The following is a 24,601-nucleotide window of genomic DNA, read 5'->3' on the forward strand; positions in this document are numbered from 1 at the left end:
TAGAAAGGGAAGTTTTGGGACACCAGGGCCCTTTCTGAAACCAGTCCCTTGACTTGAAGTGCTCTCGGGAGGTTCCCTCGTCAGGAAGTGCCCCTCCAGCTGAATCAAGTTCCCTTGATTAGGGTGCTGGGTTTAAAAAACTGTTTGGAGATACACTCGCCCTCCTTGTGAAGAAACAGGAAACACTATTCGTTGCCATGGTTACCATCATGCAATTGTGTTACCTGTTATTTTGTTTGTACAGTTATATTGCATTGCATCGTGTATGTTTGTGTGACATGTGGATTTCATTAATATGGAAAAAGGAAATACAGCGTGACTGTCAAAAATGACATGTCATATACATCCATGGTCAAATCATTGTTAAAAGTTGTTTTGTTTGTGTGGTTTCATTTAGAGTTTTTCACGGTGGGGTAAATAAAGAGCCCTTGTGAACATCAGTTGGAGCGTTGTCTATTCTGCATCAGATGAAGATTGTTTAGGAGGAGTTTATTTATCATTTATTTGTAGTGGTACTTCCATTTGTAGGTGGCGGTTTCCATGCGGACAGAAAGCAGGGCTGCACAAGGCAATCGAGTCTAGATCGGCACAGACTCGCTCTTGAGGGCTTTATAAGCCACTTCCACTCAAGGCTGCTTGGTTTCAGACAACGCTTAATATGGCGCAGCCTCGCGTGAACGCGCATATCGAGGGCAAGTGTGTAGGGCGAGTGGCGAGGAGCTGGTTTCAAAAAGGGGGCAGAACTATGTGTAGAGGCCTTTTTTGGGGAGGGGAGGAGGGTTGTATACATGGCGAGAGAGCCCATGCAGCTCTGTTAGACCCGGTTGCCACGGGGAACGAGTCGTTCTTGGAACACCTCACATTGTGCAGCGAAACAAAATATATTACCTGCGGATTTCCAGCCAAACGCATTATCCGTGAGTGGCTGTCAGTGCCAGGGACATGCTCGGAACTCCATTATGTTAACTGTCAAATCTGTGTTAGAGTGTGTGTATGTGCGCACGTGCGTGTGTGTGTACTTTTGTAACACTTTTGAGGTATTTGTACTTTTGTAATTTTCTATTATTTTACTTCTACTCCAATGCCACACACTGCGAGCTTGTACATCTGCTATTAAAGACTAAAGATTTTTTCTACATTCGACAACTTGAAATGGGACCTTCTGCATAACGAGTACTTTTGGTACTTTAAATACATTTTGACACCAATACTCCATACTCAATGCTACACCAGTACTTTTACTCAAGTAAATTTTGATTACCGGACCTTATGCTTGTAACAGAGTAGTTCTACATTTGCAGTATTGATACTTTTACTTAACCACGTGTCTACAAGCTCGTAGGTCTGCTATTTATTTTAAATCGTGAAAATGTGGCCCAAATGTTTGAATGTATTCTTTCAGAGCGAACGTTTTTAACTCAAACCTTTGCTTCTGGTAGGTCCCCGGAACTACATATTTTCAGATGGGGGTCGGTGGCCAATTACATATAATATTTGGGGTCCATGACATGAAATATTGAGCACCACTGATACAGAAACAAAACTGTCAGAATTTAGAAGACATTTTTTTAATTTCGACGTCAGGCCTAAATGGGATAAGTAAAAAAATTGTACTTTTTCCACCACTGTGCGTTGTAACGGCTACCAGTTACCCAACGTCCAGTAGATCAGTGGTTCTCAACGTGTGGGCCGCGCGTCCGTCTCAAGTAGGCCCCCAAATAATTGCCAAAGCAGTAACATTTTAGCCCATTTAGACCTGACACCGGTGCTCAACCTCTTTCATATAAAGGACCCCTAGAATTATCTGTACACATCTGCCACATCTGAAAATATGTTGTTCCAGGGACTCCCTGAAAAGAAAAAGTGGAATGTCCGCACACGATATAATTCTGCTCCCCGTCCGTTTTTATTTCAACCTTAATACGTTTCGCCCCTCCGGGCTTTCTCAAGGCTTTCTCAAGTCCAGGGACTCCCCACAGGAGCAAAGATTTGAAAGAATATATATTCAAAGATTTGCGCCACAATTTCACGATTTCAAAAATAGCAGACCATTTATTTATCAGCTTCATCTTATAGTGTTCCAGTTCCAACTTTGTCTGCTCATTCAGGTTCAGGTTAATTTATTCGTTTGTCCCCAATGGGCGATTTGGTGTACAGCAAAGCATAACAGGCAGATAACATGAATCACATAAAACACAGTAAAAAAGAGCATGGTACACGTAGAAAATAAAAACAGGATGGCAGTTCAAGGTATCAGTGTAGCAATGGGGTTTCATAACAAAGCTACCTCCTCCTATCAGCATTTAATATAGCCTGGATAGACACAGGCACGAAGGATAATTTGGCCCCTGGAACCTTGTTTAGGCGAAGGCCAGAAGGAAGCAGGAGGGGATGAGAGTTGTCCGTACAAATGGACTTTCTTAAGCACCTGGTTTTTAAAGACATGATCCAGGCTACTAAAATTTACTCCTGCTATTTTTGAGGCTGTTCTCTAAATCCTACCATTTTCCAGTCACTTGTTTTATCCGTATCCTGACAATGAAGTTCGTCTGATATTTTCTGTCCAGTAAAAAAGAAAAAAGGAGATACATGGATACTCCTTGTACTGAACAGACACACTATTTAACAACGAATAATATCCGGAATGGAGCTATATTTAACTCTTATTTTAACAAAAGAAAATTACCATACCTTTTAATCTAAAAAGTCCATTTTCAACACAAATCTTTGCTTCCGGGGATCCATTGAACAAAACTATTTTGAGATGGGGGTCGGCGGCCAAGTACTATATAAATACTCTCTCGCTCTCTCTCTCTTGCTCTCCCTGGATGTGAGTTTTAATGATGTGATTATTGTGTGTGCTGATTCTGCCTTGCAGAGAAAGGCACTTGGATGGGATGCGGCAAATACATGTTTGCACACGCTTTATGTGTTTGCCCGATGATACTTAGAAACTCCAAAAATGAAGGAAAAAAATAAAATAAAACTACAGTTTATTGTACTGCTTTATAGCAGCAAGTATAAGACCTTTTGCTTTTCACCAGTATTGCGGGTTTGGCTTTTCCCCTGGTGTTGGTAATGAAGAGAGGGAGGAACAGGCAGAGAGAGAGAGAGACTGAGGCAGAGACACAATACACAGACAGACAGACAGACAGACAGACAGACAGTCTAGACGTGTGTTCTGTGGACCAGGGGAGGTATAGCTCGAAATAGACAGGGGCTCTCGTCTCTATGGAAACCACTAGGCAAAGAGTGTGGAGCATGCATGCACGCACATGCACTCACGCACACATAAAAAAAAATGTTGAAGATGTGGATGAAAGGATGGAAGAGAGACACAGAGAGAGAGAGAAGAGAAATGAAATGAAGAGCAAGAAAGTGAGTTGGTTGTGCGTGTGTGCATGTGTACGTACTGTACGTGCGTGCTTGCTTGCGTCAGTACAAGCTTGCAACATTCTAAAGATGGCAAAACATTCTAAAGATGGCATTCATGTAATCGTCCTCACAAGCATATAATACAAAAGTGTGTGTGTGTGTGTGTGTGTGTGTGTGTGTTTGCGTGCGTGCGGTTGCGCGCGTGTTTGTGTGCCCATACGTGTGTGCGTGACAGCCCATGGCGAGCGTTCGTGTCACATAGTTCATCTCCCTCTGAAAGAATTGATTTCATTTCACAAAGTGAAGACATTATTGTCTCTCTCAGACACTGCGGGAGGGCCGCGTGTCAAACGGCGACGTTGATAACACGGCGATAAGGCACACCATAAAAAAAAAAGGAGCTGTTCTCCATCGCGGCGTTTTGCCTGCAAGGCGGGGGAGATTTCAACACTTCCATGTGTCTAGCTGCTCCCAAAAGGCTTTTTTTAGAAGGGTAAAAATCATAATAATCAAATGATAATGACCCAGCCCTGATGATGGTTGACAAAGTGAGTGACTGGACTCAATTTAAGGAGAGAGAGAGAGAGAGAGAGAGAGAGAGAGAGAGAGAGAGAGAGAGAGAGAGAAACCCTGAGACTTGTCAAATCAACATAATGCAAATTTAATTAGCATATAGTGGCCTTGTGGTTAGAGTGTCCGCCCTGAAACTGGGAGGTCGGGGGAGGTCGAGGTTCGATCCCCGGCCGGGGTTATACCAAATACTGTAAAAATGGGACCCAAATGCCTCCCTGCTTGGCACTCAGCATCAAAGGTTTGGATTGGGGGGTCAAATCAACTAATCAAATGATCCCCGAGTGCGGCATGGCTGCAGCTCACCGCTCCTTGGCTGTACGGCTCCAAGAGATGGGTCAAATGAGGAGAACAAATTTCACTGCGGTAACGTGTGACAAATCGTACGACTTTGATATATCTGTTTCATAGTGAACTACAACCACATGAATCTATATGATGTGATGGACATGGCGTTGCTCCCCCACCTCCTCTCCTCTCTTCCCCCCAGGTATCACTACGGTGCTGACCATGACCACCCTGAGCACGGTGGCCAGGAACTCCTTGCCCAGAGTGTCTTACGTGACGGCCATGGACCTGTTCATCACCGTCTGCTTCCTGTTCGTGTTCGCCGCCATGATCCAGTACGCCATGATCAACTACTGTGCCTACAGTGCACAGAAAGCCCCGCCTCCCAAGAGACAGAGAATGGCCGTGAGTATTGTTGTTATTGTATCGCCACTTGTCGGCCGGATGAAAAATGTAACAACACTGATATTATATATGATATGATATAGTACTCTATTGTCAGTTCACACTGCGACACAGCAGCCAAGACAAATACTATATCATATCATATATCATATCAGTGTTGTTACACCGACAAATAACAACACTGTTATTGTTCAGGGGGGGAAAAAGAGTTTCAAATTAATCCAGTGAAGTTTTAGAAATGATTTAGTCACAAGCTCTTGTTCATATACTGTATGTGACTGGTGCTGGCAGAATGGTCCTCAACTCACCTAGAATGAAAAGGCAGAAAACTCTATTTTCGTTTTTGTGTGATTTTCGTTTTTTTTCTTCATATTAACACAGTTCGATTATGTTGAAGGTTTATATTTTTTATCATTCGTTCAGTATTATAAAACCCACAGACTTTCCACTTTCAAAATGTTCCCGAAAATAGCTGATCTGCGAGATCACAAGTCGGCTTTTTGCTACATTTTGTTCAACCCTTAAAACAATGAAGTAGGACATACATTTACTTAAAACAAAAAAAATGATGGCATGATGACGCCTCTGTGCATGCGTGGCATGATGACGCCTCTGTGCATGCGTGGCATGATGACGCCTCTGTGCATGCGTGGCATGATGCCGCCTCTGTGCATGCGTGGCATGATGACGCCTCTGTGCATGCGTGGCATGATGACGCCTCTGTGCATGCGTGGCATGATGACGCCTCTGTGCATGCGTGGCATGATGACGCCTCTGTGCATGCGTGGCATGATGACGCCTCTGTGCATGCGTGGCATGATGACGCCTCTGTGCATGCGTGGCATGATGACGCCCCCGCGTTTTTCCCGTACGCACGCACAAATGCACGGCACATTTCCAACGAGTGCCAACAGCGCGATGCATGTGGACCCATGCATGCGAATCCTCACCCACCCTTCCTTCCGCTGCGCTCCTGCCGAGAGAGAACACTCCACCATTGACGACAGCCGTTGATCTCTAGCTAACAATCCCTGCTCTACAGAAGATGCCTAATGGTGTGTGTGTGTGTGTGGGGGGGGGGGGGGGGGGGGCAGTATCCTGGCATTCCACCTGCCGAGAGGGAGAGGGAGAGAGAACCAGAACCACTTTAATGTGCAGCCGCGCTACATTGCCACTCAGACTGAGTCACCAGCTGTCAGTGCCTCTCCCCAGTGGTGTAAAGCAGGGGTTCTCAACCCATGGGTCGCCAAATAATTTTGGGGGGTAAAAAATAAAAGAGAAAATCTTTTCTTTCTTTCTTTTTTGCAACTGAATGGCTGTAAAGTACTAGAGTATTTCCAATTTCCAGTACTTTTACTTCTACTCCACTATCTCAGAGGCAAATCTTGTACTCTTGTACTCCACTACACTTATTTGAAAACTGGCTTACTTTGATTAGTATTACAAAACTTAAAAAATGTAACATTTCAGCTCTATACACATTTCGGCCATTTGAAAATATTTTGACTTGAAATGGGACATTCTGCCTAGTGAGTACTTTCTTACTTTTGATACTTTGATGCCAATACTTTAGTACTTTCACTCAGGTACATTTAGAATTCCAGACTTTTACTTGTAATGGAGTAGTTACAATTCCTGTATTGATACTTAGACTTGCGGTAAGTAAAAATAATTGAGTACTTTTTCCACCCCTGCCTCTCGCCCCTTCTCCGCATTAGACTCACCTTCATTATTATCGCCACTGTCGAGTGGGAACCGTGTGTGTGTGTGTGTGTGTGTGTGTGTGTGTGTGTGTGTGTGTGTGTGTGTGTGTGTGTGTGTGTGTGTGTGTGTGTGTGTGTGTGTGTGTGTGTGTGTGTGTGTGTGCACGTGTGTGTGCGGGCATGCGTGCGTGTGGCACAGACACTGCTGATCCAAAAAAATCCTATTTCTATTCTATTGTTTTTTGGGTGTTATTTCCCGCCTCAGTGGACACTTTTGTGTCCACAGTTGTGTCGTTTGGTTTTTGTAGTAGACATAATTATAGTACTACAACTCCCATGGGTTTTGTCACTGACAGACATGTTTGCCATGGGTGTGATCCTTTATATTCTGTCAAATTCAGTAATTGCTTCATGCCTGAACAAGGTCTGTATATATACTGTGTGTGTGTGTGTGTGTGTGTGTGTGTGTGTGTGTGTGTGTGTGTGTGTGTGTGTGTGTGTGTGTGTGTGTGTGTGTGTGTGTGTGTGTGTGTGTGTGTGTGTGTGTGTGTGTGTGTGTGTGCGTGCGCAAGTGTGTGTGTGTGAGAGAGAAGTTTTTGTAATATGATGTTTCTCTCCCTGAAAATTGCTAGGCAGTGATGAATAGATAGTGGTGGATTTGTCCCCCCCATGGTTAATGCTCCCTCCCTCCTTTGACACCACAGCATGAAATATACTGTATACTGAAATTCTGTCTGTCTGTCTGTCTGTCTGTCTGTCTGTCTGTCGAAGCCTCGTGTTTTCTCCCCCGCACCTGTTTTCCTGCACCACCACCACCGCCCCAACCCCCTCGGCGCCTTCCCACCCACTGTGCCGCCCCCTCAGTCAGTTATCTTCCTTCATGACACATCTCTCTCTCTCTCTCTCTCTCTCCCTCTCTCTCTCTCTCTCTGCTTCGTCACACCCACACTCCTCCCTTATGCCCGATTTATTATTGGTTGCACGCCGGGGGGGGGGGGGGAGTTCGTCAGGATCGGGACCAGAACGCGCAACGCGCTGTAAAGCTGGCTTATCAGCCAAGGTGCCTGTCATCTGGACCGCTGAGCCACGGCCCAGGCCTCTCATCTGGACCGCTGAGCCACGGCCCAGGCCTCTCATCTGGACCGCTGAGCCACGGCCCAGGCCTCTCATCGGCTCTTTAAGCATTGTTATACTTTTAGCTATTGGAAACGTTTTTAACTCAAATCTTTGCTTCTGAGGGGTTCCTGGAACAACATATATTCAGATGGGGGGGTCGGTGGCCAATTACATATCATTTTTGGGGTCCTTGACATGAAATATTGAGCACCACTGATACAGAAACATGAGGTATTTCAGAAAACTGTCAGAATTTAGAAGAATGTTTTTAAATGTCGACGTCTAAGGCCTAAACGGGTTAACTCCCTCCCTGTGTGTGTGTGTGTGTGTGTGTGTGTGTGTGTGTGTGTGTGTGTGTGTGTGTGTGTGTGTGTGTCTCAACGCAGGCCTACTCCGCCCTCCACGCGGGGGGTCACCACCGCGGAGGCGCGGGCGGCGGCGGCGGCGGCTACCACCACCGCTCGCCATTGCCGCCGCTGGCGGCGGGAAACAACTCCCTCTTCTGGCACCACCACCACCGCCGCAGCGACAGCGTCTACGGCGGCGACGACGGCTGCCTGTACGAGTGCCTGGACGGCAAGGACTGCAAGAGCTTCTTCTGCTGCCACGAGGAGTGCAAGGACGGCGGCTGGCGGAAGGGCCGCGTCCACGTCCAGATCAACGAGCTGGACGCCTACGCGCGCGTCTTCTTCCCCACGTCCTTCCTGCTCTTCAACATCGTCTACTGGGTCAGCTACCTCTACCTCTAGCAGGGGGGGGGGGAGGGGACACCCGCGGGAGCGCCGCCAGTGGGAGAGGAGATCGTGTTCCGCAGGTGGAGGAGGAGAGGGATGTTGGGGGACAGGTGAAGTCGCTTTTTATAGGCGGTAGCGAACGGCGGTATTGCTGCCGCCGCGGTTCCGAGGCGGACGACGACGACAGCGGCGCTTTCTGAGATCCCGGGACTCGTCTCTTGAGTCTTTGTGGTTGGTTTGGGTGGGGAGGGGAGGGGAGGGGGGGGGGGTCATGCGGGAGAACCTTTTGAGGGATAAACGGGGGTCAAGCCAAGCGAAGACGGGACACGCTCGGCCGTATAATCTCAACCTTTTGGGAAGTGTCGACATCTTCGCGGGACGAGCCGCCGCCCGCCCGCTGCTGCTGCAATCCCAGACGTTTTCCTCCCCCCCGCCGCTTATACGGGACGGCGAGCGCGTCCACAGTGCCTTCTCAGAAAAAAGGAAAATAAGAAAAATAAGAAAAAATATGCGCCGATCTGAGAGACGCAGCTTTTTGAGATCCCGATCCCTCTGCTTTATTATGCCTCAATCATCACGCATGTTGTTTATTCTTTCATCGTGGCAAACGGACGACATTCTTCAGCCGACGGGGGATTCTTTTAGACGTACCACTCTTGTTCATTCTCTAGCCCATTTAGATTTAGTTGCACTGCTAGTGTAACTTCCCTTTTTCTAATGGTAGTAATTAGGAAGTATTGTAATTTTCACGGCGAGAGCCTGTTTGTTAATCGTTAAAGAGTTACGTAAACCGGCAGTCGGTCATTTTGTTAAGAACTCTTATTTTCGATTATCTTGTCTGTCTCGGCGCGCAAGGAGGACTAGAAGCCAATTTGACCTGGGAAGGATCTATTGGACGAATGGATCTTACCCGCGAGACACATTTATACAGTAAACACATGCATACATTCTGTGCACATACACGCGTTCACACGCTCGCATGCGTCCATACATGCATGCGTACATACACTCCACGCTGTAGCAACCTCCTCCCTACGGCAAAGTGTGTGCTACAGTATGTGAATCTAGACCACAAGCCCTATAGCAGTAAGTCAATGGCCTGTCTGGTAGCCACTTTACTCCGTTTGCCTCCCAACCAAGATTTTATACCACATAACATTTTCACCGTATCCCTTTTGTCAGTCCGTCCGTCCGTCCGTCCATCCATCCATGTGTCCAGTACAGTACAGTACAGTACATAGCCTATTTTACTTTTCCATTAAAGTCATCTCGCGTCAGTAGACCCTTTTTAATACTTTTAAAATGTACTTTTCCCCCCTTATGAAAAATGAACGGGGTACGCAATGTCCTGCGGTTTTAACCGCGGCGAGCGGAGGCATTTCCACTCATGTCCATCTCCTGCGAGTGTGACTAACAGGTGCTGTCAAATGGATTTCTATATATTGTGATTTCACGACACACACACACGAGCGGCGCACACGGACGCACGCACACACACACACACACACACGAGCACACACATTCGAACACACACACACTGTCGGAGCACTTTGATAAAAGATGGATGAAGTGTGATGGTTGTTGATGGAGGAGTGGCTCATGGACTGTAATATTGATGCCGTACGGGAGCAGGAGCGACACAGACCAGCGTGGGGGCGAGAAGAAGGGGGAAAAAACACAGAAGCTTGTAAGACACGGGGAAGCTTGTTATTTATTTATTTATTTCCTCTTTTTTTTATGTTCTATGGTGTTTTCCTGCAGTTGTTTGGCTTTGTAGAACCATGAACCATCAGAATCCCCCTACCCCCCCCCCCCCCCCTGCCTCTCCCTCCCGTATTTGTATATGCGCACACAGAAAAAAGCTTTTATGTAAGTTGTACCTAATTAATGTTTCTATTTTCATACTGGTTATTATTGGAATGTATGTTAGGCCATTAGCGAGGGCCCGGCGGAGAGTCCCTCTCTCCGTCGTTTTTATTTATTATGTTTTATATTTTTCCGGTTGAGTCGGTCCGGCGGGTGAGGGGGGCATAGATTAATTAATATATACATGCAGTATAGGGGAGGGTTGGGGGGGGGGGGGCGTGGTTTCTGCATATTCATGTGACCTCGAGACAATTTTCTGCCCCCCCCCCGCATGTCCATAAGGTTTGTACTTTGCAAATTACGCCTCGGGGTGCGAGGCTTGAGAGGCTTGAGAAAGACTGGGCGGGGGGGGGGGGGGGGTCTTCTCCGGCTTGCGAGTGTGTTGTTTACTCGCTCGCTGCAAAGAACCTGGCATTACTTTTTGTCGTGTGCCGGTGTTGCGCAAACGAAAATAGCCAATCTACAAGTGCAGAGCAGAGTGGCTCGGGAGCCTCAGAGACCCACGCTGCTGCATGCAGTAAATAAAAAGAAAATCGAAAAAGAAAATTCATGGTAAAAGTGCAGACTATAGACTCATGCTCACTGAGAGTCTTAATCAGTTGACCGTATAGAGCACGCTCGGCTCGGAACTTCTGTCCCTTGGTGGACTGTAACCGAGTACATTTGCTAGAGTACTGTATTTCCAATTTCCTACTCCGCTACATCTCGGATCCAAATACTGTACTTTTACTACATTTGTTTGAAAACTTTAGTTACTAGGTATTATTGCAAAACATACATTAACCACTTCATTTCGGCCATTTGAAAATGGACGATCTACTGTACAAGCTGAGCTTGTGGATCTGCTATTTTCTTTTGCCGAAGTACATTTTGAATCCCAGACTTTTACTTGTAACAGATTATTTCGACATTGCAGTACCGATGCTTTTACTTAACGAACAAAAAAGTAGTACTTTTTTCCGCCACTGCTGATGACCAGAAGCATAATATCTCCACCAGCCAATGCAGGATATAAGGCTAGTGGATAAGATGTTTGTGGCTACGACATGGGGTAAAAGTGAGCTAGCCTGTTTCATACCCCGGTTGTATTCTGGACCGAGGTATGAAACAGTCTAGCCCACATTAACTTTGTCCAGGCGTTAACACAAGCTCCCAATGTGTCACCCTGGGACGTGTTGCAAATCGACCATTTTCAGGCACGCCACGCCAGCACACAACCAAGTATAAATCAAGCCGTACATGATGTCATCTTGTCGCCTTGACTGAATCTTTAATTGCTGTGTAGAGGCTGAAAACATCAGTATATCTCTATACTGTACATTGATCTATCCCTCTGTTGATGGTATCTGTGTTGTTAAAGGTTGAATTTGTCGGGTTGGTCCGTTATGAACCTGGCTGAACTCAAAGGCTGTGTTCAGGCTGGCGCCTTTCTGAAGGTCCTATATCAATGGATATGGAGTTATTCTTTGACATATGACGGTGTTGCTTCCCGAAGCTGATCTATACAACCGTGTTGATCTATACAACATGTACTGTATTTGCCCTCCCCCCAAGGACCTGGCGTCTGGAAGTTCACAACGCATTGGTGGCGCGATACGTTGTGAGTTTGTAGACCGGATATTTTTCGGCGAGCAGCACCACCAGACAGAATATAAAAGCATTACTGTCTCGCAGCCTATGTCGTTAACGTCGTAAACACGGCAACTAAAACAGATAATACTAATACACGTACAGTATAGTCGCTGTTTGGTGGAAACCTTGCATATCCATAACTGTTACTTCTCAGACAATGGAAAGTAACTTGTGTTCCAATAGACCCATTGGTGTTGGTTGATCCAATCTGTAGAGCAAAAACAGACAAAAGAAAAACATTTATCTTGTTACTACGAATATTATATAAAAATTGGCTCAAAGGGATTTTCTCCCTTATTTTATATCAATTACACACCCCATGAAGCCTTTAATTCATGCAGGTCTGAATGATTGGCTTAGGAATGTGACAAAATCCAAAAAGAAATGGAGTCTACTTGCCAGCCCATAGAGCCCCATTGTGAACCCGGACATTTTGAGTACCCTAAAGTTCTGTTAGAAATGTCGAGTATGGGTCCCCAGCATTTAGAAACTGCCGGATGCTAACTTGCATATGTTGGGCACTTTCCATAGCATACTAAGCCGGAGTACCAAACGGCCATAGCCATCATTACAGAATGAGGTCAACACATTTGAGAAAGTGCCTTTGGCCAAATTTAGCCGAAGGAGTGTTTTTCGTGCAAAATTCATGTTTGATGATTCAGAAAACCCCCTAGTTTGACACAAAAAAATCCATAACCAATGACCATAAGGAGTTCCCACTGCAGCTCTGCCCAAATATGGACATAATGGACAATATGGATATTGTGTAACTTCAATTAACTTATATTCTATTTCCAAAAATAGCAGATATACAAACGACTCATTGCGAACTTGTAGACTGACCTATTTTTTCTGCTTATTTTGTGTGACATTGTAAAGAAACAAGCACAAACATAAACATTAAATAACAAGGTTTCTGCCCAACGGCAACGATATCCAACGATATCCAACATATACTGCAAATAACAGTATGGACAGTCAGTCCTTAAGCTGTATAGGGACTGTTTTGACCTTAAAACGGTTTTGTCCTAAGGTGTCCCTACCGGTGGTTTGGGCTTTAAAAGGTGGCTGTTGGGGAACAAATGGGATTTGCCTGCAAACAAACCATCAAAAACATGAACAGACCGCTGGAGTTAAACCCATCCTAACTTCTCTATGCTGATATTTCTACTACACTTTATAAGTGTGCTAGTGCGTTAAGATATATTTCAATTAAAATAAAATAAATACACACAACTTTCTATACATCTTTGTGGAGCTCACCTCACCTGTGTGTTCTCAGCTGACTGGGAGCCTGCATTCATCCAGTATCTCCACCATGGGAGCGCTGACCCGGGATCAGGTGTGGTGTGGCCCCAGTATAACACCAACACTTAAGGAGGGGGCTTGAGTTCTGACCCCAGATCAAGGATGAAGGAGTGTAGGAGGTGTGTAAATGACTCCCTGTGAGATATCCACGGCTCTCTTAAAAACAGTTTGGGCTACATCTTGCCACCCCTTAGCGCTTATACCTAAACATATTTGCCTTTTTTTCCCCCAGCCAATCTACAAGCTTACAGCGTGGTGATGTAGATCAGCTCGTTGAACTATTCTTTTCAAAAAGTAAACAAAATAAGGCAAATAAGTTTTGGGGTAAGGGGTGGAGCAAGACAGGGCTCACTACCTAAACCACTTAAACCCAATTTACTTTGTTAGTCTATACCCCCCCACCACCACCAGGGTATGTAAGTGACAGTATCTTGTCAGTATCATGGACAATATCATGTCTGTGTCATGGTCAGGTCAGCATCATGGTCAGAATCATGTCGGTGTCGTGTCAGTGTCATGGTCGATATCATTTCATTCTGCACTTGGGATGTTTGATATCAAAGCCAAATATATATATAGACAGAACTATCCCTTTAACCACTTAGGGTCCGTACTTTCGTTCCCCTTCTCCTTGTCTTCTCTCTATGCCAAATCTCGTCGCCAAAAAATGGCAGATCTACGTGCTCAAAACTCGTATCGCAGCCCGTTGTCAGCTTTTTTTTGGCTATTTGTGCTGAATTCTTTGCTTATGGTTTATGGGTTAACGGGTGCACTGGTGATTCAAGGTCCAGCATAGATTTCTGGAGCAGCGCTCTCCCACACAGAGACACTTCGTGAATGCAGGATCCAAAGTGAAAAATAGTCAGGTATGTTTTTTTTCTAGTGCGTGATAATGTTGCTTATATTAATAAACAACGTCTTTTGTTCAAAACACTCTTGTGAACTCGGTCTTTGACTCTTCACCAGCACTGGCACATAATGCAGAAAAGGTAGGACTGTTATATTGCACTGAATCTGAAAACACGCTGATAATTATTTATTGAATCAGAAACACAGACAGATGATTCAGACTTTAGGCCCGAACTGCACCAATGATTCATTCTCCTTGCACCAAAGTCTGACGTCAATATCGTTAGTGGGCGCAAATCCATGGGTTCATGTACTTTTTATTTGCATTGTAATCCCCATAGGGGGATTTTAGATCGCCTCATATAATAACTGTGTTTGAAAAAATAAACATCATCCAGGCCGCTTCACTCATATGGATATGAAGAATCAACTGACTGAGAGAAAATGTTATTGTTACTGCTACTGAATTAGTTACATTTTCACTAGAAACAGACATCATATATGAGTGACTGACTGTCACAAACGAGACCTCCCTGACAATAACGCTGAGACAGCCTGTTTATTTTTGGACCACAACGCTTATATGAAACGATTTTAAGATGAGCCCATGCTATTCTCCATAGAGAAATGACTTCCGTGAACCAGGGGAATCGAGTGGATGAGCGAGCGAGTGACGTCAGGACTTTGGCGCTCTATTATCCCCAATGGTAGTTGCAAGGAGTTGCATTGGTGTGACTGTGACATCCTGTCGACAGTTTTGTTGCAAGGAGATTAATTGGTGCGAATACCGAATAGCCGAATATGATTAATATATATAATTCTTTTTCCTACCATTGCTGTCATGGCCGTACCTTAAGCTACCTGATTTATGGCAAAATTAATGGTTATGGCAAAACCTAACTTAAATAATAATCACTATTATGGGTCCATAAAACATTTATTCAGCTCTTTTGAATGCATTAGTTGCATACGGTATTCTGTGATATATTTTCTGCCTATTCGGGCCGAAACCGAATAGGCCGAAAATGCATTTTTAGCCCATTTTCCGGTGAATATTTTCTGTGGCCGAATATTCGGTGCATCACTAATCCCTGGCTAATGAGACAAATATGCCTTAAAACATTATACTTGCCCTCTATAACTAAAATACAGTTCCTATTGAGTGAAAGATTCTTTATTTATGAAAGAAATAAAATATTGAAGGTGTTCTTTTTTCCTTTTAATTATAGAGGGCAAGTATAGGGTTTTAAGGCATATTTGTCTTATTAGCCAGGGATCCTTTTAAGTCGCAACGGGCAATAGTAAAGTAATATTTACTTGCAGCCAATGAGTTTTTTTTGTGTTTGATTGCTGATTGTGTTCTGCCCCTCCCCCCTCATCAAACACAAATGTTTGGTCAAACCATGTGACTCCCATTGGAAAAGCATTGTGGTGGCCCAAAAATACATTTTTCAAAGCTGGACTTTCAGTCAAAGCAAGAACTCATAAATATTGGGAGACCGAAGCCAGAACTACGAGGTTTGCTTCAAACGACGGGAGTCAGGAACAGACGGGAAACGACTCGTTCTTTTCAAACGGATTGGTATACTCGTAAAGACTGGCTTTGTGGCTGTGCTATAAAAAAAAACGTCTTTACTGCTTTTATTCTCAACGAGTGACAATTGTGCACACTCAAAGTTACAGACCTGTAAGGGTCCATTTGGTTCCATGTGCATTCATGCATTTTACACTCTCAAGAGTTACAGACCAGAGACCTGTAAGGGTCCATTTGGTTGCTTCAGCAATGTCCTGCACATAAGTAATATTTTTGGTTTAAGGTAGTTCTGGAGCTATAGCTAAGTTTAAGGACAAGGTAAAGCTCTATATTGTCATGACTCATGGCTACTATAGTCATGTGATTTACAGGTGCAGTTGCATGTTGTTCCCAATCGAGGGCGCAATCCACTCTATATATTCAGGAACTGCTTCCTGTTCTGTAATTGTCACTTCCTTCCAGGTCGTTTTGTGTTGGCTGCTGAGAACAACAAACTGAGAACAACTACTGGTATGAAAACACACGCATAATAATCATTTATTTCACGTAAGAGATAATGAGCGGCAGCTCAGACCATTTGCAGACCGCGGCCATGTTTCCATCAGAGTTTGGAAGCACTCTTTTTCAGTAAAGCAATGTCCTGCTGCCTCTTACATTATCTGCTAATTCAAAACAGGTGGTAGGCCTACACACTTCCACACTCCAGCACTTAGAAAAATAATCACCTGCAAGGACATGACAAAGTAGCTCATAACATGTATACAGTGGATTTTTATGAAACAAACACTTGTCTCAAAACGTTCTGAGATGATGGTGGTCATGGAAGGGGAACCTTCTGAAAGCTTCATGGGCAAAGATAATCAACTTAGAAATCTCAAAATAGGTCAAAATGACCACTTTTCAACCTACATTCATATGTTCATGATAAAAATGCCACAATACTTTTCTACTGTGTATGTCATATGGGAAGGCTGTGGACTCGCTGATATGTGACCAGATTTGACTGAGAGCCTGCTGTCGTGCAACCTCCAGCTTTTCACCAGAGGAGAAAAACTGAATTTATTTATATTTTATGATCCAAAATGAGTTGATAGTACAGAAAGACTCTTCACATACTAGAGCATGTCTGAAAAATATATATAAAAAAAATCCAATGGTAGTCCCTCAGTCAATTTTGGCCTCATGTGTGTCCTAGTCTCCCTCTCAAACTGTGTTACACACAGAACCAACCAGTAGCATGCTGTGGTCCGAAATACAGTATGTGCACGTTCAAATTAAGTCAACATGCACAGTGTTCCAGAGTAAGAAGTTTTGTTAACATGTCGAGTCCGCATTTAGTCTGTTACTTTGTCAAATTAGTTTTATTTAGATGTATTTATATTGTTGTTTTTCTTAGAGCGGGCCTTTTAAATTGCCAAATTAAAGGCTCTGTCAGAAATAATGGGTTTGGTAAACAGCCACACAGCGAAACCGGGCCCTGTTCTGGATGCAGCTGTCCTCGGCTGATTGGGTATAGAGAGCTGAGAGCCAATTAAATGTGGAATTCAGTTTGAACAGGGCCTCTGGTTTTGGCATCCTTACGGTGAAGCCGTTTAGGGATGGTGTTAGTTTCATGTCAACAGATGACACATGCAGAGGGAACGCACACACACAGGTTACATTGGAGCCTATATGTTGTTTGCTTTAAGCAGTGACGTCATGTGGCAGTCACAGTGGGCACTAAAAATATTTTCCTATGTCCAGCTTTGAGGTTTTGTGTAAACACAAACATTGTCCTAACGCAAACATTGAAGAAAAAAGTGCGCAAACACAAACATTGAAGACAAAAGTGAGGATGCAAATTGTGACTGGCCAGAATGAGATGACAAGAGTGCCGTTCACTTCACAAGGGGGTAATTATTCCACCCGTGTTTTTTATTCCACGCAGTGTCAATTATCTAATGTAATCCTGGGCACTACACCCCCTCTGCCAACCTGGGCAACCCCCCCACCTAATGTACAGTACCCACAGCGTCCCCAGCAGGAATCGAACCCAGGACCTTCTAGCGGTGAGGCGACAGCGCACCATAGCTTCCCCACCGGTATGATCTTTTAATATGCTCCCCACTTTGGAGAGGGATTGGTTGGAAGGGGTGCATGCATATTAAAATGGTGACAAGTTGCTTCTTCTATCTAGGCTCTTGTCTTCCTCTGAGGGGTTCTGTTTTCCCCTGGGTTGTCTGTGTGTGTGTGTGTGTGTGTGTGTGTGTGTGTGTGTGTGTGTGTGTGTGTGTGTGTGTGGGGGGGGGGGGGGTTCCCCCCTGGGGAGGTTTGTGATCCAAACAACGTCTCCCTACTCTTAAATGGAATGTAAGAGCAGAATTGTGCTTCACAGGGAATGATGTGTAGCAGAGCCTGAAGATCAAAATATACATCTGCCCCCAATCTATTTGTGAACGTTCTGACTGAACTGTTAGTTGGTTAGCTTACTGTCTCTGTGTGTGTGTGTGTGTGTGTGTGTGTGTGTGTGTGTGTGTGTGTGTGTGTGTGTGTGTGGGTGTGTGTGTGGGTGTGTGTGAGAGAGAAACACCTGCACCGTTTCAGTAATCGTTTGGACAATGCGAGGCGGAACCTGAGTCAAAGTCCTCCACAGCAGCCAGCTGCTGGGTCCAATTATCTGTGCGGACAGCAGCTCTCACAGATAGCAGGTCGGCAGAGCAAGGTGAGCACACACTCTCTAAAGTTCCACCTGTGTCTAACTACAGGAGTCTGCAAGTGTAACGCTGTAATGCTGACACAATGAAGTGACATTATTCCTATAAAACACTATTGTTTTCTCTCTTGTCTGTCCTCGCGCTCTGTAATGACGTCACGTCAGTAGCGCTCGTGTCGCGCTGCAAGTGACGTTTGGACAGTTTGATGTGTGACTTGGGTCACTTCATGTGGTCGTTGCATTCAGACTGAGCCAGATCTCCTCAGATCGGATTTAAATCAGATTTAAAACCACCTTTGACCTCCATGTGACCTGTCTGCATTTTGACTTATTTAAGCAAATCGGATTTCTATCTTGAAGTGACACAGATCTGATTCAGGCTAGATTTGGCTGCCAGTGTAAATCAGGCCTAATTAAAGTGACTCTATACCTTCGTTGCACCATTGATGAGTCTGTGCTCCAACACACACACAAGTTCTAGTCAACATAGCTTAGTTTTTATTTAAGTTTCAGTCGGTGGGAAATTAACACTGGCATTCACTAACTGCAGGGAAGGGCACGCAGCAGAGTCGCGCGCATTAAGAGCAGAGAACGCGAGAGAAACGTAGAAAAGGGTACAAGGTCGTCAAAGTGACGCAGAGTAAAGTGGGTGAGTGAGGTAGAGGACAGTGAGGTACAGAGCGTGAGGAAGACAGAGGAATGGAGCTATTCAGAGTGACATTCTAGTACAAACTGCTTCGAAGAACACCATGGAAACCTGCAAAGTGTATACGGTTTTGAGCGCTGCAGTCTGTCTGTCTGTCTGTCTGTCTGTCTGTCTGTCTGTCTGTCTGTCTGTCTGTCTGTCTGTCTGTCTGTCTGTCTGTCTGTCTGTCTGTCTGTCTGTCTGTCTGTCTGTCTGTCTCTGTCTGTACAGGGTACAGTCAAACAGAAATGTAAGGGTAATCATTTCCTCTCCCTTTGGCATGCTGAAAGGTGGCTTTTCAGGCCTGTTTTAAAGGAAGCCAGGGATTTGCATTTTTTTGAGGGAGGGAGTCGGGACATTCCACACTTGGGTGGCAGTGCTGTAGAAGGATAATTTGCCCGCATGTTTGTTTTGAAAGTGGGTGGTACCAGGTCGTTTGTTCTCGCTTCCTCTTGTATTGTGGCTCAGTGGCTGTGGGAGTCACTCACTTTTTTGAGGTAGTTTGTCAGGTATGTGGGTACAGAGGGCATAGAGGGCAAAGCTGCATTTACAATTTTAAATGTCAGTTCCAATTTCAATTGCTTAATTCCGTTTTCTACCCGGAGCCACCCTAGACTATCAAAATGGATGGCAAAAAGACCGGTCATAGGTCCAAGATCGAGGAGTAGTCAAAATAGTTTGTTAGCTTGGTCTTTAGTGTCATAGGGATGTTTGAGAACCAAGAGGTGCAAGCATAGTCAAAGTAGGGCTCAATTAGGGCTCCCGCTAGAGCCAGGGTGCCCACACTTTTTTGACTTGCGAGCTACTTTCAACAAGATCTACCCACCAAAAAAACCAGTATTGTTTAAAATTGTACCTGCGCACTTGAGGAAGAGAGGGGAGGAGGGGAAGAAATGGAACTGGTATGGTTTAAAAAATATAACTGTACGGCACCCCTGAGTCTTGTGAGCACTATCGTTGACAAACAAGGAAATCCTGCCCAGAAATCTTGTTCTTTGGTTTACTTTTTTGATTACCGTACCCTTGTTGCCATGCGTTCACCTGTTTGTTGTCAATCGCTTGGCAGCCAAGGTGGCATCAGCCTCTTTAGCTCAATACCTAGAATTTAAATGAGAACAAACTTTTATTTTTTTAGCAAAATGCCGATGCACACCTCAGAAGGCTATAGTGACAGGTGTGTAGGGCAATATAGAGTATAATTATGTATCTTTGAAAAACCAAAGAAAAGGTCCCTCACACTGTCAGACACTTGCCAAAATGTTGCTCTTTATTAGGTTGACGTTTTGGTCGCTTAGATCTTCATCAGGACATAATATTAACATTACATATAATGTTGGGGACCTCTACATGGAGTTCCAATGACTGTCAAATAGTCATTTTCTTTGATTTTTTAATCAATAAGCAACCTACCGCTGTAATAAATAGATTTTATTTTTTTATGATTCGTTTATATGATTATATAAACTCATATATAAAATCATATATAAAAATCACTAAAAAGAATCACTAAAAAACCACCAAAAAATCTATAAAAAATCACTAAGAAATCACCAAAAAACCACCAAAATATCACTAAAAGATCATAAAAAAATCTAAAAAAATCTCGATACCTAGCCTCCTCGAAGGTTCTTATCTCACCATGAGAACATAAAATCATATATAAAATAAAAAATAACAAACAATAACTAAAAAAATCACTAAAAAATCATTAAAAAATCTAAAGAAATCTCGATAGCTAGCCTCGTCGAAGGTTCTTATCTCACCATGAGAACATAAAATCACATATAAAATCAAAAATAACTAAAACAATAACTAAAAAAATCACTAAAAAATCATAAAAAGATCTAAAGAAATCTCGATACCTAGCCTCCTAAGGTTCTTACCTCACCATGAGAACATAAAGTCATATAAAAAATCATATATTCTTTTAATAAAATCTATTTATTACAGCCGTAGGTTGCTTATTGATTATAAAATCATAGAAAAGGACTCTTTGACAGTCATTGGAACTCCATGTAGAGGTCCCCAACATTATATGTAATATGTTATTATTATGACCTTCATTTGTCTGTCCTGATGATGATCTATGCGACCAAAACGACAACCTAATAAAGAGCAACATTTTGGCAAGTGTCTGACAGTGTGCGGGACTTTTTCTTTGGTTTTTCAAAGATACATAATTATGCTCTATATTGCCCTACGCACCTTTTTTATATGATTATATGGGAAGGGCACGCAGCAGAGTCGCGCGCATTAAGACCAGAGAACGCGGCAACGTAGCTAAGGGTACAAGGTCGTCAAAGTGACGCAGAGTAAAGTGGGTGAGTGAGGTAGAGGACAGTGAGGTACAGAGCGTGAGGAAGACAGAGGAATGGAGCTATTCAGAGTGACAGGAAGACGTAGAAGAGAATGGTGGACTGCATGACATTTGACCCTTCAAAATTGTTACATTCTAGTACAAACTGCTTTGAAGAACACCATGGAAACCTGCAAAGTGTATACTGCACCACACAATGTTTTTCTTAATAAATAAGTTATAACGGTTTTGAGCGCTGCAGCTGCTCCTACGCACAGCTGTCTGTCTGTCTGTCTGTCTGTCTGTCTGTCTGTCTGTCTGTCTGTCTGTCTGTCTGTCTGTCTGTACAGGGTCAAACAGAAATGTAAGGGTAATCATTTCCTCTCCCTTTGGCATGCTGAAAGGTGGATTTTCAGGCCTGTTTTAAAGGAAGCCAGGGATTTGCATTTCTTTGAGGGAGGGAGTACCAGGTCGTTTGTTCTCGCTTCCTCTTGTATTGTGGCTCAGTGGCTGTGGGAGTCACTCACTTTTTTGAGGTAGTTTGTCAGGTATGTGGGTACAGAGGGCATAGAGGGCAAAGCTGCATTTACAATTTTAAATGTCAGTCCCAATTTCAATCGCTTAATTCCGTTTTCTACCCACACATAGGTCCAAGATCGAGGAGTAGTCAAATTAGTTTGTTAGCTTGGTCTTTAGTGTCATAGGGATGTTTGAGAACCAAGAGGTGCAAGCATAGTCAAAGTAGGGCTCAATTAGGGCTCCCGCTAGATCCAGGGTGCCCACACTTTTTGAGTGGTGCAACCACTCCTACAACCAGCTTGCAATGTCCTCGTACGTGTTTGTGTGTCTGTGTGTCTGTGTGTCTGTCTGTCTCGTACTTGTTTGTGTGTCCGTGTGAGCATGAGTATGTGACTTAAAAATAGCAGTAGGGGGCGCCAGAAACAGTGAGAGGGGTAGTGACTCTAATGAGAGAGAGTGAGAGAGGTAGTGACTCTAATGAGAGAGAGAGATAGAGAGAGAGAGAGAGAGAGGGGGGGGGGGGGGAATTGCACCACTCAGTTCACACGTGTGTGATTTTTTGACTTGCGAGCTACTTTCAACAAGATCTACCCACCAAAAAAACAGTATTCTTTAAAATTGTACCTGCGCACTTGAGGAAGAGAGGGGAGGAGGGGAAGAAATGGAACTGGTATGGTTTAAAAAATATAACTGTACAGCACCCCTGAGTCTTGTGAGCACTATCGTTGACAAACAAGGAAATCCTGCCAAGAAATCTTGTTCTTTGGTTTACCTTTTTGATTACCGTACCCTTGTTGCCATGCTTTAACCTGTTTGTTGTCAATCGCTTGGCAGCCAAGGTGGCATCAGCCTCTTTAGCTCGATACCTAGAATTTAAATGAGAACAAACTTTTATTTTTTTAGCAAAAGGCCGATGCACACCTCAGAAGGCTATAGTGACAGGTGTGTAGGGCAATATAGAGTATAATTATGTATCTTTGAAAAACCAAAGAAAAGGTCCCTCACACTGTCAGACACTTGCCAAAATGTTGCTCTTTATTAGGTTGACGTTTTGGTCGCTTAGATCTTCATCAGGACATAATATTAACATTACATATAATGTTGGGGACCTCTACATGGAGTTCCAATGACTGTCAAATAGTCATTTTCTTTGATTTTTTAATCAATAAGCAACCTACCGCTGTAATAAATAGATTTTATTTTTTTATGATTCGTTTATATGATTATATAAACTCATATATAAAATCATATATAAAAATCACTAAAAAGAATCACAAAAAAACCACCAAAAAATCTATAAAAAATCACTAAGAAATCACCAAAAAACCACCAAAATATCACTAAAAGATCATAAAAAAATCTAAAAAAATCTCGATACCTAGCCTCCTCGAAGGTTCTTATCTCACCATGAGAACATAAAATCATATATAAAATAAAAAATAACAAACAATAACTAAAAAAATCACTAAAAAATCATTAAAAAATCTAAAGAAATCTCGATAGCTAGCCTCGTCGAAGGTTCTTATCTCACCATGAGAACATAAAATCACATATAAAATCAAAAATAACTAAAACAATAACTAAAAAAATCACTAAAAAATCATAAAAAGATCTAAAGAAATCTCGATACCTAGCCTCCTAAGGTTCTTACCTCACCATGAGAACATAAAGTTATATAAAAAATCATATATTCTTTTAATAAAATCTATTTATTACAGCCGTAGGTTGCTTATTGATTATAAAATCATAGAAAAGGACTCTTTGACAGTCATTGGACAGTCATTGGAACTCCATGTAGAGGTCCCCAACATTATATGTAATATGTTATTATTATGACCTTCATTTGTCTGTCCTGATGATGATCTATGCGACCAAAACGACAACCTAATAAAGAGCAACATTTTGGCAAGTGTCTGACAGTGTGCGGGACTTTTTCTTTGGTTTTTCAAAGATACATAATTATGCTCTATATTGCCCTACGCACCTTTTTTATATGATTATATGGGAAGGGCACGCAGCAGAGTCGCGCGCATTAAGACCAGAGAACGCGGCAACGTAGCTAAGGGTACAAGGTCGTCAAAGTGACGCAGAGTAAAGTGGGTGAGTGAGGTAGAGGACAGTGAGGTACAGAGCGTGAGGAAGACAGAGGAATGGAGCTATTCAGAGTGACAGGAAGACGTAGAAGAGAATGGTGGACTGCATGACATTTGACCCTTCAAAATTGTTACATTCTAGTACAAACTGCTTTGAAGAACACCATGGAAACCTGCAAAGTGTATACTGCACCACACAATGTTTTTCTTAATAAATAAGTTATAACGGTTTTGAGCGCTGCAGCTGCTCCTACGCACAGCTGTCTGTCTGTCTGTCTGTCTGTCTGTCTGTCTGTCTGTCTGTCTGTCTGTCTGTCTGTCTGTCTGTCTGTACAGGGTCAAACAGAAATGTAAGGGTAATCATTTCCTCTCCCTTTGGCATGCTGAAAGGTGGATTTTCAGGCCTGTTTTAAAGGAAGCCAGGGATTTGCATTTCTTTGAGGGAGGGAGTACCAGGTCGTTTGTTCTCGCTTCCTCTTGTATTGTGGCTCAGTGGCTGTGGGAGTCACTCACTTTTTTGAGGTAGTTTGTCAGGTATGTGGGTACAGAGGGCATAGAGGGCAAAGCTGCATTTACAATTTTAAATGTCAGTCCCAATTTCAATCGCTTAATTCCGTTTTCTACCCACACATAGGTCCAAGATCGAGGAGTAGTCAAATTAGTTTGTTAGCTTGGTCTTTAGTGTCATAGGGATGTTTGAGAACCAAGAGGTGCAAGCATAGTCAAAGTAGGGCTCAATTAGGGCTCCCGCTAGATCCAGGGTGCCCACACTTTTTGAGTGGTGCAACCACTCCTACAACCAGCTTGCAATGTCCTCGTACGTGTTTGTGTGTCTGTGTGTCTGTGTGTCTGTCTGTCTCGTACTTGTTTGTGTGTCCGTGTGAGCATGAGTATGTGACTTAAAAATAGCAGTAGGGGGCGCCAGAAACAGTGAGA

At 43.6% G+C, this 24,601-nt stretch overlaps 1 protein-coding gene across 1 annotated transcript in view; it reads left to right on the plus strand.

Moving 5' to 3' along the window:
* Nucleotides 1-8,206, plus strand: part of LOC310854444 (gamma-aminobutyric acid receptor subunit gamma-3-like) — a gene marked incomplete at its 3' end in the record, with an annotated part of 159,740 nt that extends 151,534 nt beyond the window's left edge. Inside the window, exons 9-10 of the mRNA XM_083759101.1 lie at nucleotides 4,436-4,638; nucleotides 7,844-8,206. Coding sequence (XP_083615227.1) covers nucleotides 4,436-4,638; nucleotides 7,844-8,206 — 566 coding nt within the window. The remainder of the gene's footprint in view (nucleotides 1-4,435; nucleotides 4,639-7,843) is intronic.
* Between the last annotated feature and the right edge of the window lie 16,395 nt (nucleotides 8,207-24,601).

The sequence above is a fragment of the Protomyctophum parallelum genome, assembly GCF_964188405.1.
Source record: "Protomyctophum parallelum genome assembly, chromosome: 23".
Taxonomy (NCBI): Eukaryota; Metazoa; Chordata; class Actinopteri; order Myctophiformes; family Myctophidae; genus Protomyctophum; species Protomyctophum parallelum.